Source organism: Daphnia pulex, chromosome 11 (assembly GCF_021134715.1).
Source record: "Daphnia pulex isolate KAP4 chromosome 11, ASM2113471v1".
Taxonomy (NCBI): domain Eukaryota; kingdom Metazoa; phylum Arthropoda; class Branchiopoda; order Diplostraca; family Daphniidae; genus Daphnia; species Daphnia pulex.
Window position 1 is genome coordinate 1548313 of NC_060027.1, and position 18578 is coordinate 1566890.

The window sequence follows — 18578 nt, forward strand, 5'->3', positions numbered from 1 at the left end:
TGACCGCCTAGCTCAGCAATAATCGTACTCCGCATGTCACGAATTAACGCAGTCAAATAGTCAAAAGGAAGAATAGAGACAAATTTTTCCTACCTTTAAGCCTGGGAAATACAGCCAGGCATCTACAAGTGCTCCATCCATCCGCTGAAGAGTTGAATCCAGCAGGCGCGATAGGGAACAGTTTTTCGTGAATAGACCCACACTCACACGGGTTAACACGAGGACAGAGGGGAACCGCCACAACAAGACCCTGGGACTCTCTTGGAAGCCAAGAGGGAATAACCTGTTGGTATCTTCATACTGTTCACGCTGTTCAAAAGAAAGGGATAAACAGTTTAAGTAACTTGATATTTCACTCGATCAGGAATAACATAATTGGCATTTTTAATTGGTGCGTAATATCACGCTTCATTTAACTCACTTTGCAAGGCCCAAAGAGTCCGGTGTTGGCGTAGAGGTTGCGAACGTAGAATTGACTCGAGTGCGACGAAAATATTTCCCAAACAGCGACATCAAATCCAACTTTCTTACATGCTCTTGAATGTGATTCACCAACTTTTCCCAGTTTCTTTCACTGTCCTGTGCAATTCCCAACCGAGGACTCATCAATCGTTGGGTTGGTCCTCCTGTAACCTAGCATTCACATCCAGCCCGTAGTGAAAAAAGCAAAGCTCAGTACCTATAGATGGAGCGACTAGGACAAGATATAATTCGTCAGCAAAGACTCATAGACCCCCGATTGAGCGAATAATTTTTTCATATTGGCAAGATTTAGTTCACAGATTTGAATTAAAAATATTACGTAAGCTTGTTAGTGCAAATATTTCAATTTAGACAGAAATTTTAAGTGAAAATTGGAAATATTCCATCAAAGAAAATGGTTTCTGAAAGATCCTATTCACGCATCGATTTTTTTACGCTCAGCATTTAGTTTCTCCTCAGCGGGAGGAGCGGTCATTTCTTCACGAGGTTGACCTGCAATCCCAATCACATCACAGCATACTGAAAAGAACAGAAACGTTTGATATTATAGTTAGGTTACTTTTGGATTTGGAAGAGAAGACAAGTTTCTCCAAGTTGAGGAAAGATGCTTCTAGCGTGACGGACACCAGAAACGCCAATCCAAAAGTCACGACGAGGAGGCCGAAACAAACTGTGAATTGCTCAAACAGTGTGTAGTAAAACCGTTTCCGCATGGCAGAGTAGTAAACCACCAGGAAGTCGTAGTGGATGAGGTAGACGCAATATGTCATCCGGCCGAGCGGTAAGAATCCTTTCCATGACAGCAGCCGATTCACGAAACCTGTGCGCAATGAAAATATAAACATAAAGGTCAAAATGAGTTGGAACTGATTGGATAATGATACCTCCATAGCCTCGAGAGCAGGCGAAGATGATCCAGGCTATAACAAAAGCCCAGGCCGTTCTGTGCAGAGGGCCGTAAGTCATTTTGAGCAGTGTGCTGATCTCTGGCACTTTTGACGGGTCAACATACGGCGTCAAACCGTAGACGATCGCCAAACCGACCGCCGCGGACAATGTCCATCCCAAAACCACCAAAGGCTTGAATCATGAATGAATTATTAACTTATTAGACAAATTGCTAAAATACTAATTATTTATACCTTGGCCAGTCGAGTCTGTGACTGTTTGGTTATGTGCAAGTACCATCCTGCCCAGATGCCCACAAGGTAAACTGGCGCCCTGGTCCACGGTTTGTAGTAATAGTGATTGAAATAATCGGCTGAAGTGGCCAAACCATCACTGTGTAAATAATAATAAAAACAGTGTTTCATATAAACCTGACAATGAAGAAGAAAGTCAAATGTTCTATTGGCTACCACATACAGGCGAGTGGGCCAAACATTAGGGTGCAGATCGTCTCTAGCGTAAACGTAAAAGACAACAGCTTGGCAAGTGAGTCCAACAGCGGCCAGCCAGGCGAGTCCCCATTTCCTCCATCGCCACAGCGGATAAATGAAGAGAGGAGAGACGAAAAAGAGTTGCATGTCCACCGCCAGGTACCACTTTTGACCCATGCACTATGCACCAGCCGACCCATTTTTTAAATAAGACGCTAAACTTTGAAATTTGGTTGTTGATCTTATTACCCCGTAATCAGGATCCACAGGAAACAAATTATTAACTATAGGAAAACAAAATGTGTAGAGATTAGAAATAATGAACTTTTTTCCAATGAATAGAAAAACTTACTGTAAAGAAACTGTCGCCACCAGGCATTGCGACAAGCGTTTGAAAACTTGTTGACATCGTACCAGTAAGGACCGATCCCGACGTAGACCATCAGAGTTGCGATGAAACCGAGGATGAAGGCGTACACGATCGTCAGTCTCAGATAGCGATGCAAATAGTAAAGGCCGACGTTGAATTTGCCTTTGTTGCGGTCCAACTCACGGAGCAAGAGGAACGAGACCAGCAAGCCGCTCATCAGGAAAAATGTGTCGACAGAAACGCTGGAATTGCCAATCGTTTGCATGCCCAAAGTTCTGAAATCCTGAAAAAAGAATTTGAATAATATCATTCGCATGGAATAATTGGTTTACCTCGGTTATCGATTTGATATTCATGATCTTGCCTGCAGCAAGCGTGAAATTGTGGGCCAAGACGACCCAGCAAGTTGAGAAGAAGCGGATGCCGTGAATGCATCCAAAATTGTCGCTCGAAGCTGCCACTCTCATCGACAGGATTTTACGGCCGTTGTTCAAGATCGAAAAGCAATGCAATGCGCTCAAGAGTTTCCCGTCCTGCTTGGCATCGAAATCAGTCCCGTGGTACATTCGCCAGGCTTCGTGAACGGTCGCCATCAATACAAGTAGACCGACAAGACTCAGTACCACACTGTTCACAATAAAAATAAATTAAATAGTTTCGTCTAAAAGCTTTTGAATTAAATTACATGACGGTGATGGTGGCTCCATCAAATGTCGGTGGTTTATTGCTTTCTTTAAAGCAATATTGCTCGTCGGTGACGGTGACTAGAGAATAATTAGCGATGACGTAACTGCCAATGAGCTCGGCGACCGCTTGACCGAGATCAGCCGCACTGCAAGATGACGGCAGGCAGAAGGTGGTGCTCGGTAAAAGGTAAGTGTTGGCATCTACGACGGACACTTTTGGGTCGACCCGATCCAATCCCAATAATCCCAAAAGCTGAAAAATGGTGATTAGGTTGCCCCGTTGCTCCTCGTGGTTATCGCTGAATGATTCCGGAGGTAGAATTTCGGACTGATCAACGGCCGTCGGTTTCAAAGAGACGATGCAGTATTGTCCATCAAATCCAGGTGCTCGAACGGCCAGACATTCGTCGAAAAGTCCATCCGCGTGAATATTGTTGGATCCAAACAATCCCGGCGGAAGTTTGGCTGAAGACTCTTGCACTAGATTTTTTAACAAAAAGTAATGTCATAGGACGGTTTAATTTCTTTGCTTTATCTTGTCTAAACAAATGAAAAATAATTAAGGTCATTTGTTCAATATCTCAAATCTCCTATTGTACTCTTCATTTTTATCAGTTCTTACGACATGGAGAATATAATGACGCAGTTTCAATTTCAACTTACTTTGTAAGGACCAGAGACTCTGGTTGGCGTAGAGGTTATGAACGTAGAACTGGCTGTCTTGTGAACATTGTTGACTGATGTTTTTAGCCACCGCCGTTGGGAATGAAGAAGATTTCAGTGCGGCAAAAATGTTGTGAAGTGTTGACGTTAAATCAAAAGTGGCCCCGGTTTTCTGAAGATGCTGGTTGAATACGTTCTTCCATTTTTCAAAGGATCGTTCACTCTCCGGGGAAATGATTAACGCCGGATTTAAAAATTGCTGAGATTGGCCTCCTACCCAAAGTAGAAGAAAGATTATCTTCCACAGCATTGAACCCATAATGAGTGGCTCAAATGGACAACAGGCAGCACCAAAATTTTCGATGGACGATCAACGATCACATCCAGACTATATTTATACTTCTAATCAATCTCAGCAGTCCCTACTACTTTTTATCTTTGGAATATGACACGGCGATATGTCTACATCCGTTCTGTCTTGTATCTAATAGACTTGACGTTGCGCAATGTTAGTTTTAGTGAATCACATTAAAAATTAAATCAAGAATTACCACACAGATTTGAATAATATAGGTTCCTGGTGCACCGCGAAGTCTGCAATGTTTGACGTGTGGGTCGAACCGTCGAAGTAAATGACATCTTTCTCTTCATTTAATTTCTTTACGCACGGATTTTTCTAGTCTTGACGCTTATTTTACAACCGGAAAATTTCATTTAATTAAGATCCCCGTAAAGTGTTATTAAAGCTCCAAGATTAATTGAGAAACTTTTTTCAAAAATTTTGGAATTTGATTGTTTGTACCCACAGACAAAATTGTGAGGTACAAAACGGAGCCCTGATCTGCAGTCGTTCGACAAATGAGTTATTTTATTTTTATTTTCAATTTTAATTTTCCTACTTCCAATTATTATTTGATGAACCCTAACTTAATCTACAAAAAGGGTAAGAGAAATCAATTCTACCCGCCTAGATCAGGAATAACAAAACTCCATAGCCCACTAATTGCGACAATTTACAATCAACGCCAAACAGACAGTAAAAAGGGAGAAAAGAGATAAATGTTTCCTACCTTGAAGCTCGGAAAACACGGCCAAGCATCCACAGGTACTCCATCCGCAGCATCTACCAGGCGGGATAAAGAGAAAGAGGGCGTCACTCATCGTGCTCAAACCCACACTCACACGGGTGTACACGAGGTCAGAAGGGATTTAAAGAAAGGAGACGAACTCGACCGACATCGGTGGTTCCGGCTCCAATCCGACGAGATGCTATTGATCTAACAAAAAAAAATAAAAAATGGGTCACAAAAAAAGGGTGACCGTCACCGGGATGCCCAGTTCCAGCGAAGACTTGTGGAAAATTGGTTACACCCTAGATTGTATTGGATCGGACTGAATTCGATCGTGGGATGGTCGAAAGTGTTTACTGTGATTTTTCAAAACTTCCGCATCTTCATCCAAACTTCTGCATCTGGAAGAGAATGTTTTGGAATATCTTCTGGGTGATATTTCACTATAAGTCTCTCAAGGAACGGTGGGGGTCTTCGACCGATGATGTAATCAGTGACAGAGATTATCAATTTGAAATTTTTCCCCTTCAATCAACGTTAAATTTGGAAGCGAAAGACTAAGTTTGGCTAGGGATTACTACGATGCCATGAGGAGTTTATCTGGCGGGTTACACTCACTTTACTGGCTGGCTTCTCGAAGAAGACATTAAAAAAAACGCTGAGTATTGATTGAGTAACAAAACACTTCTTTTTTAACACTTCACTATTCCAAGGCCCATGTTTAAAAAAAAACTTCTTTTCTGGACTCTAAAAACGATGGGAAGTTAAAGATAAATGATGTCAAAAACAAAATTGTAGCACCCAATTACAGACAATAAAGTGGAAAACTCAAACTTTTACTTTTGCACTTACAACCCACCCCCCCCCCCCCGATTCTAAAAAAAAAAATCGAATTCGCATCGAATTGTCCTTCAATTAAGTACGATTGTTACTATGTGTTACCTTTTAAATTTAATGACGGTGTCACCTACTACTTATGCCAGGGGGAACGATAAAAATGGGGTTTCGAAATACATTTGGTTCGGCAGCGACGACCAACACACCTGTCAGTGCGGCATCGAAAGCAAAGCAAGAGAAAACAACGTCATCATTGTCGTACAAGTCGAAAAGGAAGAAAAAAAAAACGTTTTTCCTACCTTTAATAAGCCTGGGAAATACGTACATCCACACTCACACGGGTTAACACGAGGACAGCTAGGGGAACCGCCACAACAAGACCCTGGGACTCTATTGGAAGCCAAGAGGGGATAACCTGTTAATATCTTCATACATCACGCTGTTCAAAAGAAAGGGATAAACAGTTTAAGTAACTGGATATTTCTCTCGATCTGGAATAACATAATTGGCATATTTACTTGGTGCGTAATATCAAGCTTCATTTAACTCACTTTGAAAGGCCCAAAGAGTCCGGTGTTGGCGTAGAGGTTGCGAACGTAGACTTGACTGTCGGTAGATTTGTGGCCCACAGTGGTGGGGGAAACGATGAACATTTGAGTGTGACGGAAATTTCTTAAATGCTCTTGAATGTGTTCACCAACTTGTCCCAATTTCTTTCACTGTCCTGTGCAATTCCCAACCAAGGATTCATCAATCGTTGGGTTGGTCCTCCTGCAACCAGCACGATAATAAACTAGCATCCAAATCCAGCCCACAGTGAAAAAAGGTGAGCTAGACGGAGCGACTAGGACAAGATCATTCGTCAGCAAAGACTCATAGACCCCCGATTGAACGAAAATTTTTTTCATATTAGCAAGATTCAGTTCACAAATTTGAATTTAAAATGTTACGTAAGCTTATTAATGCAAATATTTCAATTTAGACAGAAATTTTGAATGAAAATTGGAAATATTCCATCAAAGAAATTGGTTCTGAAAGATCCTATTCACGCATCGATTTTTTTACGCTCAGCATTTAGTTTCTCGTCAGCGGGAGAAGCGGTCATTTCTTCACGAGGTTGACCTGCAATCCAATCACAACATAATTTGCTAAAGATCACGTTTGATATTATAGTTAGGTTACTTTTGGATTTGGAAGAGAAGACAAGTTTCTCCAAGTTGAGGAAAGATGCTTCTAGGGTGACGGATACCAGAAACGCCAATCCAAAAGTCACGACGAGGAGGCCGAAACAAACTGTGAACTGCTCAAACAGCGTGTAGTAAAACCGTTTCCGCATGGCAGAGTAGTAGACCACAAGGAAGTCGTAGTGGATCAGGTAGACGCAATAAGTCATACGGCCGAGTGGTAAGAATCCTTTCCATGACAGCAGCCGATTCACGAAACCTGTGCGCAATGTATAAATCTAAATAGAGGTCGAAATGAGTTGGAACTGATTGGATAATGATACCTCCATAGCCTCGAGAACAGGCGAAGATGATCCAGGCTATGACAAAAGCCCAGGCCGTTCTGTGCAGAGGGCCGTAAGTCATTTTGAGCAGTGTGCTGATCTCTGGCACTTTTGACGGGTCGACATAAGGCGTTAAACCGTAGACGATCGCCAATCCGACCGCTGCGGACAATGTCCATCCCAAAACCACCAAAGGCTTGAATCATGAATAAATTATTAACTATAAAGGCAAATTGCTACAATATACAAATTATTTACCTTGGCCAATCGACTCTGGGACTGTTTGGTTACGTGCAAGAACCATCCTGCCAAGATGCCCACAAAATAAGGTGGTGCTCTTGTCCATGGTTTGACGTAATAGTGATCGAAATAATCGACAGAAGTGGCCGAACCATCACTATAATAAATAATAATAAAAACAAAATTTCATTTTAACCGGTCGATAAAGAAGAAAGTCAAATTTGCTGTGCCAGCACATACAGGCGAGTGGTCCAAACAGTAGGATGCAGATCGTCTCTAGCGTAAACGTAAAATATGACAGCTTGACAAGTGAGTCCAACAGCGGCCAGCCAGGCGAGTCCCCATTTCCTCCATCGCCACAGTGGATAAATGAAGAGAGGAGAGACGAAAAAGAGTTGCATGTCCACCGCCAGGTACCACGTTTGGCCCATGCACTATATGCCAGGAAATGCAAATTTTTAGTTGAAGATGTTCTAAACTTTTAACTCAATTTTATGGATCATATTACCCCATACTCAGGATCCAACGGAAACAAATTATTAACTATAGGAAAACAAAATGTGTAGAGATTAGAAATAATGAACTTTTTTCCAATGAATAGAAAAACTTACTGTAGAGAAACTGTCGCCACCAGGCATTACGACAAGCGTTTGAAAACTTGTTGACATCGTACCAATAAGGACCGATACCGACGTAAACGATCAGAGTTGCGATGAAACCGAGGATGAAGGCGTACACGATCGTCAGTCTCAGATATCGGTGCAAATAGTAAAGGCCGACGTTGAATTTGCCTTTGTTATGGTCCAACTCCCGGAGCAAGAGGAACGACACCAGTAAGCCGCTCATCAGGAAAAATGTGTCGACCGAAACGGTGGCGTTGCCAATGGTTTGCATGCCCAAAGTTCTGAAATCCTGAAAAAAAGAATTTGAATAATATTTGACTGTTACAAACTATCGGCATGTATAATTAATTTACCTCGGTTATCATTTTCGTATTCATGATCTTGCCTGCAGCAATCGAAAAAGTGTGACCCAAGACGACCCAGCAAGTTGAGAAGAAGCGGATGCCGTGAATACAGCCGAAATTGTCGCTTGAAGCTGTCACTTTCATCGACAGGATTTTACGGCCGTTGTTTAAGATCGAAAAGCAATGCAATGCGCTCAAGAGTTTTCCGTCCTGTTTGGCATCGAAGTCAGTCCCGCGGTACATTCGCCAGGCTTCGTGAACGGTCGCCATCAAAACAAGAAGACCGACAAGACTCAGCACCACACTGTTAACAATAAAAATAAATGCAATTATTTCGTCTGGTTATTTGTTAAAAGCTTTTGAATTTAATTACATGACGGTGATGGTGGCGCCATCAAATGTCGGTGGTTTATTGCTTTCTTTAAAGCAATATTGCTCGTCGGTGACGGTGACTAGAGAATAATTTGCGATGACGTAACTGCCAATGAGCTCGGCGACAGCTTGACTAAGGTCGGCAGCGCTGCAAGATGACGGCAGGCAGAATGTGGTGCTGGGTAAAATGTAAGTGTTGGCATCTGCGACGGACACTTTTGGGTCGACCCGATCCGGTCCCAATAATCCCAAAAGCTGAAAAATGGTGATCAGGTTGGCCCGTTGAGCCTCATCGCTGAATGATCCCGTAGGTAGAATTTCGGACGGATCAACGGCCGTCGGTTTAAAAGCGACGATGCAGTATTGTCCATCAAATCCAGGTGCCCGAACGGCCAGACATTCGTCGAAAAGTCCATCCGCGTGAATATTGTTGGTTCCAAACAATCCCGGCGGAAGTTTGGCTGAAGACTCTTGCACTAGATTTTGTAATAATAATTTTAATAATGAATGGATTGCACAATATTTGTCCCAAATGTCGGGACGTGACATATTCACTTTTCGTTATCTTGTCTAAACAAATGAAAACAATTGAAGTTCATTTGTTCAATATCTTAAGTCTCCTATTTGCATGGTCCTTCATTATCAGTTCTTATACGACATAGATGAAAATATAAATGACAGCAGTTTCAATTTCAACTTACTTTGTAAGGACCAGAGACTCTGGTTGGCGTAGAGGTTATGAACGTAGAACTGGCTGTCTTGTAAACATTGTTGGCTGATGTTTTTAGCCACCGCCGTTGGGAATGAAGAAGATTTCAGTGCGGCGAAAATGTTGTGAAGTGTTGACGTTAAATCAAAGGTGGCCCCGGTTTCCTGAAGTTGCTGGTTGATTACGTTTCTCCATTTTTCAAAGGATCGTTCACTCTCCGGGGAAATGATGAACGCCGGATTGATAAATTGCTGAGACTGGCCTCCTACCCAAAGTAGAAGAAAGATTATCTTACACAGCATTGAACCCATAATGAGTGGCTCAAATGGACAACAGGCAGCAACAAAATTTTCGTGAATGAACGATCAACGATCACACAGACAATATGTATACTCCTAATCAATCTCAGCAGTCCCTGCTACTTTTTATCTTTGGAATATGACACGGCGATAGATCTACATCCGTTCTGTCTTGTATCTAATTGACTTGACGTTGCGCAATGTTCGTTTTGATGAATCACATGAAAATTAAATCAAGAACTACCACACAGATTTGAATGATATAGGTTTATGGTGCACCGCGAGGTCTGCCATGTCTGAAGTGTTGGTCGAGGTAAATGAAATCTTTCTTTTCATTTAATTTCTTTACAAACGGATTTTTCTAGTTTTGACGTTTTTTTACAGCCGGAAAATGTCATTTAATTACGATCCCTATATAGTGTTATTAAAGCTCCAAGGTTAATTGAGAAATATTTTGGAATTTGATTATTTGTTCCCACAGACAAAATTGTGAAGTACAAAACCGAGCCCTGAATTGCAGTCGTTCGACCGATGAGTAATTTTTTTAAATTTTAAATTTTAATTTTCCTACTTCCAATTGTTATTTGATGAACCCTAACTTAATCATCAAAAAAAGCAAGAGAAATCAACTCAACTCTAACCGCCTAGATAAGGAATAACAATTGTCCGTAGCCCACTACATGCGACAATTTACAATCAACGCTAAACAAACAGTAAAATAGTCGGTCAAGTCAAACAGGGAGAATAGAGATGAATTTTTTCCTACCATGAAGCCCGGAAAAGCATCCACAGGCCAGGCACTCCATCCGCAGAATCTACCAGGCGGAATAAGGGGCATCCTCCGTCCTTGTGAATACACCCACACTCACATGGGTGTACACGAGGACAGAAGGGATTTAAGGAAAGGGGAAGAATTCGACCGACATCGGTGGTATCTCCATCGAACGAGACGATGTTTATCTAATAAAAATACCTTAAAAATGGGTTACGAAAAATGTTGACAGAAACAACAACAGTAGGGAAGAAAATGAGACAATGGGTAAACCTTGACCTTGACTTATTTTTAATAAACAGGAGAATTTAAGGTTTTCATGTAATGTACTGCAATTGTGCAGCGTATGCATTATACAATATCAAGCAGGTTGCAAAATCAGTACCCAATAAGCGATAACTGGCGATGACACTGAGATTGTTGTATAGATGACAGGTCCAGCACAAGCAAAACTGGCATATCTTGTGAAAGCCCTGAAATTACGGTCGGGAAAATTCACCGCATCTCGAAAGGGAAATTATAAATTTTCCCCGGTTTCACTCCCTTTACTGAATTGTAGTACCCTTTTACAATTAAAACAAAATGGAAACTCTCTCCCTCCCCTCCCCCCAGTCAATATAAAAATCAAATTCGAATCGAATTGTCCTTCAATAGTACGATTGTTACTATGCACCTTTTAAATGTGACGGCGTCGTGTCTCCTATGCCTGGTGGAACGACAAAAATGGAAATGCGGAATACTTTTGGTCTGGCAGCGACGACAGCGTCCACACCTGCCAGTAAACAACGCCACCCAATAGTCGAAAAGGAAGAAAGGAAATACATTTTGTCCTACCTTTAAGCCTGGGAAATATACGGTCAGGCATCCACAGATGCTCCAATGAATCCACCAGGAGGGATAAGAATCGTCCTCGTGAATACACCCACACTACACCCACATCGACTCTATTCCCGTCCAGTTGAATTCGCCCAGTCAAAGTCCGTCAGAGGCTGTGATGAGTCCAGCAGCAGGGACAGCACCAGTCATCCACCACCACCAGTTTAGCCATCCGGCAGCGATTTTCAATCAATTCGTCGTGTCGCTGGTCGATCACAGCCTCTTGAAATTGTGCCAGGACGGTGACGTCGTGGCTCTGTCACGATACCTCGCCCTCCATCACGACGAAGTTCCAGCCAGGAGCCTCAACGCCATCGATGCCACTGGGAAAGTCAAAACATTTTTTTCAATCAACGTTTCAGATTGTGCCATTTATGCATCTATGTCCTTTTTTTTACCAATCAGTTCTGGTGGTGGAGGAGAAGGAGCTTCTGGATTTATTGTAAAACTTTTTGATTGAAATATCAGGATCTATCTTCACATCAGCATTCAAATTTCGTCGTCCCGCGGATTTAAGTTTCCTATTAGAGCAACACGGTGGGCGGCAATATCCCCCCCCCCCCATCACCACCTCCGGGCACTCCCAAAGTCATTCCGCCCGAAATGAGACCGAGCCATGCAACAGTCAAGGAGTCCCATTCGATCCTGAATCTGACTTGAATGGAAACGAACTGAAAAGAAGAAAAGATGATTTATGTTATTTAATAAATAATGAGACTCTTATTATTTAAATAGCTCTCATCATTGAACGAATCAAACATTTTTTTCATGTAATCTAAAAAATTGTTCGTGAATAAATGTTGCGACGCAGATAGAGACCACAGCGTTTATCAGATAAAAGACCACATCACCTTGGTCACTATCTGCTGTGCTGATTGCGACGTGGTACTGTTTGCTGCCAAAACAAGTGGGCTGACAAGTCGAATCCCGAAGCTCGCCGAAGCCTGAACGTCAATGTGGGTCTTTTGCTGCGTTCGAAAGTAACTGTCTGTAGAGCATAAAAATTCCTTATTTCGAGTTGTTATCTTTTGTTCGTCTTCGCTTGGCCTCCAGTCGTTATTTGTCCGCATTGAGCAACTTGATATTTGTCAAACTTTTGGTCGATCAAAATTTCACACAAATTTCACAGCAATAGTTCAACCCTCCCCGATCCCTTACATAAATGTCCAATTCTGATTTTGGAAATTGCAATCCTCCAGTATGTGAGAATAAATGAGGAAACTAATGAAAGATTTGACTAAGTAGGCACCCACAACAGATGCTACACTTTCATTATACCTAATTGCAATGGTAAATTTCCAAATATTGAGTATCAGTAAACAAAACTGAGCCATGATATCTCATTAGGCAACAAAATTTCGACTGTCCAAAAAGTAACTAATGAAAAGGCAATAAAAAATTCTTACCAGGAAAGTTGGACAAGTTGCTTGTTCTTCTCAAATCCCAATATTTGCAGGTACATAACAACAATCTAGGACAACAAACCATGATTACATGAATTATGTAATGAAGACACAATAAACCTAATGAAAATTACCTTGTGTGGATGTTTGACATGAACACAGAATCCTAATTCTTTTAGAACTCTTCTTTCAGCTTTAATAACTTGATTCTTTAAATTAATATATCCTTGGTCAAGCAAGACAGGTTCAATGGTTCTAACGAAAAGATAATTGGTGTTTAGGAAAATGTAACAACATTTTAAAAATAACAATATTTACTTTCCACCACGAACTTGCTTGATGTGCTCAAAAACAGATATCACATCTCTAATTCTTCTTGGGGCCTCCTCAACTTTGGAGGCACAACACAGACATCCCATAGCAGTTATTTCCATGGGTTGTCGAACTAACGATTTGCTATGATAGAATCTGTGAAACAGAACTTGGCCTGTTGCCATTGCAACCTGTAAATGAAAGAAAGAAACATTAAGAAGACTATATCTAAAGCCAATTTGCCAACTTCCTATTGTATATTGTAAAAAAAAAAAACCTGTGGTAATCTTAACAAAATTCCGGCAGTTTGGATTAGTTCACATCCAAGGATCCTGAGATCCATTTCTGTTTCTGGGTCCAATCCATCGAGACTGGAAGCAGTACACGCAAGTCTTTCTGTTGGAAGGAGGCAATTTTCTAAGTTTATGATTACACGACCATAAGGCTTGGAAATTTTGTCAGCCATTTTTTTTCCGATGGGGATACATACAAACTCTTTCATCAAAGAAACGAACGCGAGGAGAAGTGCCTACGTATATGTCTACCCTCGCTAAACTATCTACAGACGGCACCAGGTGGCAGCACTAGTTTTTAGCGCCAAATTGAAAACAAAATTAGATAACAAAAAGAATCTCTTTAGAAAAAAGTTATCATATTTCTGAATTGGTGAAGAAATTTTGATCAGTCTATTTGTTGTAGACGAGATTGCATGGATCAGGTAATGCACACATCAAATGTACAACGAGGAGTTGGCTGATCAGGGTTTACAACGTAGACAAATTTTTTAGATCCGCTTTTTAAGCAACTTTAAAATAGAAACGTAAAACAAATGAAAATCATGGGGAAGACTAGTGCATCAACAGAGAACTGATTTGGCAAGAGGGACTTTGAAGAGGGAAATTGGAATACCAAATTGAAAAGAGAAACGGGACGAAAGAATTATAAGTCTCATCGCGAATTCACTTTAAGGGAAACAATCGGAAACATTGGGTTCGGTTTGTTTTTATAATAACGAACGAGGAATTTGTAACTTGGGTTTAAACGGGACAAATATCGACCATTACGTTTAGCCCAAAACTAAATCAATGCGGATGTTGGGATTAGAAGACGCCAGTTCGGCTCGAGCCTTAGCGGCACTTTTTGCAACTTCTTCTTCGTGCATCTTTAAAGTATCAGAAAACAAGGGGCATTTAGCATTAGGAGGTTTGATAGGTGTCGGTTGGTTCGGCTGATTGGGTGGAAGGTTCGAAAAGTGATTGTAGTCCTTTATTTGCTGTCGGCAAATGTAACACATTATAGCTCCACAGGGACAAACCTATAATGGAATAATAAAGTGATGATATAATACTTGTTGAATGTTACTAAGAATAAAAAAATATATACCATTTTATTGCAACCATACGCTTTGACAAAATTCTTTTTGCAACTAGGACACTGTCGTACAAGCGCTTCCGTCATTTTAGTCTCAACGTAATTGTTGAGTCTTTGCTTCATAGCATATTCTTCGCAGCGAAGTGGGGAATGGTTCACCTCGCGACACTGACGGCTAACAAAGAAAAAAAGTTGTTATTTACACAAAAGGGGATAGCATCAAAAATATTATTATTATTATTTTTGTAATTACTTCTTACCATGATATTTTTAAACATTCTGGGTTGCGACACGTGAACAAACGGTCATCATATCCAGGCACTACGCTGTATTCACAGAATGGACAAGATTCGATTCCTAAAAAAAAAACGAAGATATAAAATGCCCTGTGTTAAACAATTTGATCTTGAATACCTTCGATTCCAGCTGCCAGAACTTCTTCGGCCTGTCGCCTTTTTTCTAAACAGCCAAAAATGGACTTTTTAAGCACCTCCTGTTAAAAAAAAAAGACTTAATTTCTAACAGAAATGCAAAATTTCTGAAAGAAACTCGACCTTGAGATCATTAAGAGTATACTCAGTGGAGCAATCAGGATATAGGCACGGAACACGAGTTTTCATCAAACCAATTAGTTCTTCCGATTGCCTAGAATAGCAAAGATATTACAATGCGTGAGTTACAAGCTGTTAAAATTTAATTAAATATAAAGACACTTGCCGGCGGACGCAACTGCGACAAACCCCATGTCCTTGCGGACAGTAAATGAGATCATGTCCAATAAGCTCATCTTCGCAACAAATCGGACAGTCCAACAAAGTTCCAGTTGTACGAGATAGAGTAATAGCGTCCTTTCGAATTTTTTCTTTATGCCGCAAATACAATTTAATATCAGGTAGCAGACCAACAAAAGCAATCTGCAAAACAAAGAATTGCGTTTTAGTTTGCACAAAGAAAACAAAACAGGCAACCTTACCTCTTGGATCAAAAACAAATCTTTTGCAGTTCCCAAACATTCCTGGGCAAATCGCTTCGTTTTCATTTGATTAAATGTCGGGTTTTTAATAAGATTGAAGTATGTTGGAGTGTAATGGTGCTTGTTAATTTTAAATAGCCGACGGATGTTCATCAAGCTCGCCAATTTAAAATCTTTTTTCAGTTGATTTATGGCTTGATCGCGATACGCCTGAAAAGAAACATGAAATCAGTTATTATGTCTAATGAATTAAGGTTTTCAAAATTTCAATTTACCTTATCTGTGACTCGTGTGTCCTCGATAAAATACTTTTGAGGGTCATCGTACAGCTCCAAAAACTCTTCGACTGTAAAGAACTTATTTGCAAGAACGTTATATTCTTTTCTTCTATTGTAATCGGCTCGCGTAGGAAATTGCATATTTCCTTCCAAAATCTCTGTTAGAAAGCCTCTGATTTTTTCTTGGTCACCTGTGGATAAAAATAATTCGCACTTTTCATTAACAATAAGATTAGTTTTAAAATTTGCAAACCTTGAAAACTGTTAACTCTCTCTTCCAAAAAATCTGGATCTGCATCGGGAACCGCCCGAACGAGAAATTCCACTTTTTCACTGATGAAGCTTTCGTAAACGTGTTGGAATAGACGTTGGTGTTCAGGATTCATTTCCACTGGTGGATTCCAAAGTACATCAACTTTCGGTATAGCGAGATTTGCGTCCGTCATGATCATTCCTATATACTCGTCCAAAATCGCAGATGATTTACGTAGCTCGACGTATTCGGTTGCCTTGTAAGCTGAAAATTTGACATTAATATCCTGAACAGCACTGAGTGTAGCCTTGTGAAACTTCATCGATGTTTCTTCCAAATTCTCTTTAGGAATCGTTTCATTTTTCGAGGGTCCTGCAGAATGAAGGATAAGTGGATCAGTCAAGTTCTATAGCATTTGAAAGATACAAATGTTACCTGCAGTTGAAGCTGAAATTACAGTAGCAGTAGTTGCTTTGTTGTCTAGCACAAGAATAGTTTGAGAGGATGTGCCAGCATGATTTGTCCGAATGGAACCTTGTGCAGTGCTGCCGCTCGTAACAGGACGTCGAGTTGGTGCCACTTGATTGATTTCACTAGCAGGGCGAACTCGGTCTACAGCTGCAACGGTAACCGATGGACGACGTGGATCATTTTCCACTTTAGTTGGTGTTACTTTCTTGGCAACGCTACTTTCTTTAGAAACTTCCGATATCTGTAGTTTATTTCGATTTACTACGTTCGGCAAAGCAACAGCATTTCCCGATGTTGAAGGTCGATTCTGATCAATCACTACTACTTCAGCTGCAATAGTAGTTCGAGGAACATTTGTGCGGGCAATTATAATGTCAGAATTTAGAGGCTCTGGTGGCCTTTGCAGTTCCGCCCACCTGTAAAAATTATTCCAGATATTAGTACAGTGGAAAAAAACTGCAAACACATAATTTTTATAGCTGTTTACCTTTGTTGCTGCATAGCGAAGTGATTTCCAGCTGATAGCTCTTTGCCAAGCATTGCTTGTAAATCCAGTACAACCAAATCAACACGCTGATTATCTGAGGCATAAAGTTCAAGAAGTGCAACCAACATGTCTTCAGCTACAAATTTGTCTACAGCATTTGCCTGAAGAACCTCCCGAATTCGGGCAAGATCATCAACGAAAGCCATATTCTATTGCGAGAAAGAAATAAACGACATATTAATAAACAATAACAAGAGATAAACAGCTGTCTCAAAAAAAAAATAATAAAATAAAAGATGCCTTATCACCAGATTAACAGTGCATGTGTCAATGGGAAAACTATCCATTGTGTTTTTTAAGAATTACCATTTTTTTTTTAACCTTAAAAGAAAAGCTTTGCTCTGGGTAGTTTATAGAAATTTTGCATTGTTGAATTGTGGAAATGTTTTGGGGACTCACTTCGTTTATGAAACAGATTCAAATTCAAAGTCGACCCATTTGCAATCAACTGTATTATTATTCTTATTTTCTTAATAGATACTTCACCAAAACTTTCTAAAAACCGAAACCACACTGAAGTAGTATGGCAGTACTGGAGTGTTGAGCACTTGAGTTCTAAACTTTATTTCTGGAAATATAACTATTCCTAACTGCATCACCCCTTTTTCATAATTAAAAAAAAAAATTTAAGCTAGATAGAACTAGAGCACTTGGGCATAAGTTATCATTTATGGCTGATTCAAAAGTTGTTTAAGAATCTGACGATGTCCCTATTATCATCTATCCTATGTCATGTTAACCTGAGAATCAAGGACAGCCACTAGGTATTAAAATATGAAATCAGCATACATACCCTCTTTGAATTCACATATGTTTTACCAGCTGTCAAATCCCCACACAGGCCATAAACCTTGGATTCGTTGTAGAAACTATTAGATAATTGACTTCTTCGAATCAAGTCTCACACACGTGTTTATTTTTGTGAAATAACCAATTTGAACACGATGTTGCCAGACCAGCCCAGACCTGCAGCTGCAGCTACTTGGCTGGTAGGGGAGGATGGGGGCCATTCATTTAACCAGTTAAGTTAACCTTAACCACCAGAACTCCTTCAATCTAAACAAGCAAGTGAGCAACAGCATGAGAATTCTTTTCTTTGCTCGGATTTTGGAAAACTAGTCGCTAGATTTAATATAATTTTTAGAAATACATAACAAAAATCGAAAAACTTTACACATGTTTATTTTATGTTTACGCACTATGTTCGACTTGTTCACTTTAACGAGTTGTATCGGTTTTATTATGGCAAGTTTTTAGTGCCACCCAGTTCACCCTCAACCCGGGGATTCAACCCTTCATCTCAACCCGGTTATTCAACCCGGTGACTCAACCCGGGGATTCAACCTAGCTGTTTTTTGCGCCATCTAGCGGCCAATACAATAAATACGCCTACAAACTATAGAGACCGGCATCTCCCTCGATATTTCCCTCGTTTTTGACACCACGAGCGCCACATGCTTGGTGAATTTTATCAAGCTGTGCGCGGAACAAAAGAAACTGGACTGGAACTGGATAGAAGATCTTAATTGATGACCTGTTGAAATCGCATTGAAACGATCATCCACTATTATACCGTCGCTTGCACGCGTTTCCTTGTGGGTCACGCAGGATGTTTTGCTAATAAATTATTCGTGATGTTTTGGGTTTTCCCCTTTTGGCCGCTGGTGCTGTTTCTTGGTGGGTTTGCTGTGTGTGAATGAAACAACAACCATTTCAGTCTGGTTGTTGCGGTTGTTCGCT

At 40.6% G+C, this 18578-nt stretch overlaps 2 protein-coding genes and 1 long non-coding RNA gene across 8 annotated transcripts; 1 reads left to right on the top strand and 2 right to left on the bottom strand.

Annotated features, from left to right (window-relative positions):
* Window positions 1–739: 739 nt before the first annotated feature.
* Window positions 740–11143, bottom strand: LOC124207721 (nose resistant to fluoxetine protein 6-like). Of its 6 annotated transcripts, none has more exons than XM_046605315.1 (12): window positions 11028–11143; window positions 4652–4858; window positions 3582–3854; window positions 2918–3398; window positions 2565–2859; window positions 2215–2515; window positions 2112–2146; window positions 1849–2042; window positions 1626–1764; window positions 1368–1563; window positions 1043–1303; window positions 740–975 (listed from the first exon to the last, which is right to left on the bottom strand). In XM_046605315.1, exons 2-12 carry the CDS (start codon window positions 4740–4742, stop codon window positions 899–901), a joined length of 2343 nt encoding a protein of 780 aa, XP_046461271.1. In that variant the 5' UTR covers window positions 4743–4858; window positions 11028–11143; the 3' UTR covers window positions 740–898. The 6 variants fall into 6 exon arrangements, 5 of the variants coding, with proteins under 5 accessions (XP_046461271.1, XP_046461270.1, XP_046461269.1 ...); XM_046605314.1 differs by lacking the exon at window positions 11028–11143 and adding an exon at window positions 10740–10888; XM_046605313.1 differs by lacking the exons at window positions 4652–4858; window positions 11028–11143 and adding an exon at window positions 4133–4606.
* A 966-nt stretch (window positions 11144–12109) lies between these two features.
* LOC124207748 lies at window positions 12110–12766 on the top strand. Its single transcript, XR_006880115.1, has 2 exons — window positions 12110–12210; window positions 12284–12766. It is a non-coding gene; the product is annotated as an uncharacterized LOC124207748 (long non-coding RNA).
* Window positions 12767–13576: 810 nt separating this feature from the next.
* Window positions 13577–17814, bottom strand: LOC124207722 (E3 ubiquitin-protein ligase RNF216-like). Its single transcript, XM_046605318.1, has 12 exons — window positions 17632–17814; window positions 16779–16987; window positions 16256–16707; window positions 15821–16192; window positions 15565–15758; window positions 15290–15499; window positions 15034–15230; window positions 14871–14961; window positions 14731–14809; window positions 14577–14673; window positions 14329–14491; window positions 13577–14260 (listed from the first exon to the last, which is right to left on the bottom strand). Exons 2-12 carry the CDS (start codon window positions 16982–16984, stop codon window positions 14012–14014), a joined length of 2310 nt encoding a protein of 769 aa, XP_046461274.1. The 5' UTR covers window positions 16985–16987; window positions 17632–17814; the 3' UTR covers window positions 13577–14011.
* Between the last annotated feature and the right edge of the window lie 764 nt (window positions 17815–18578).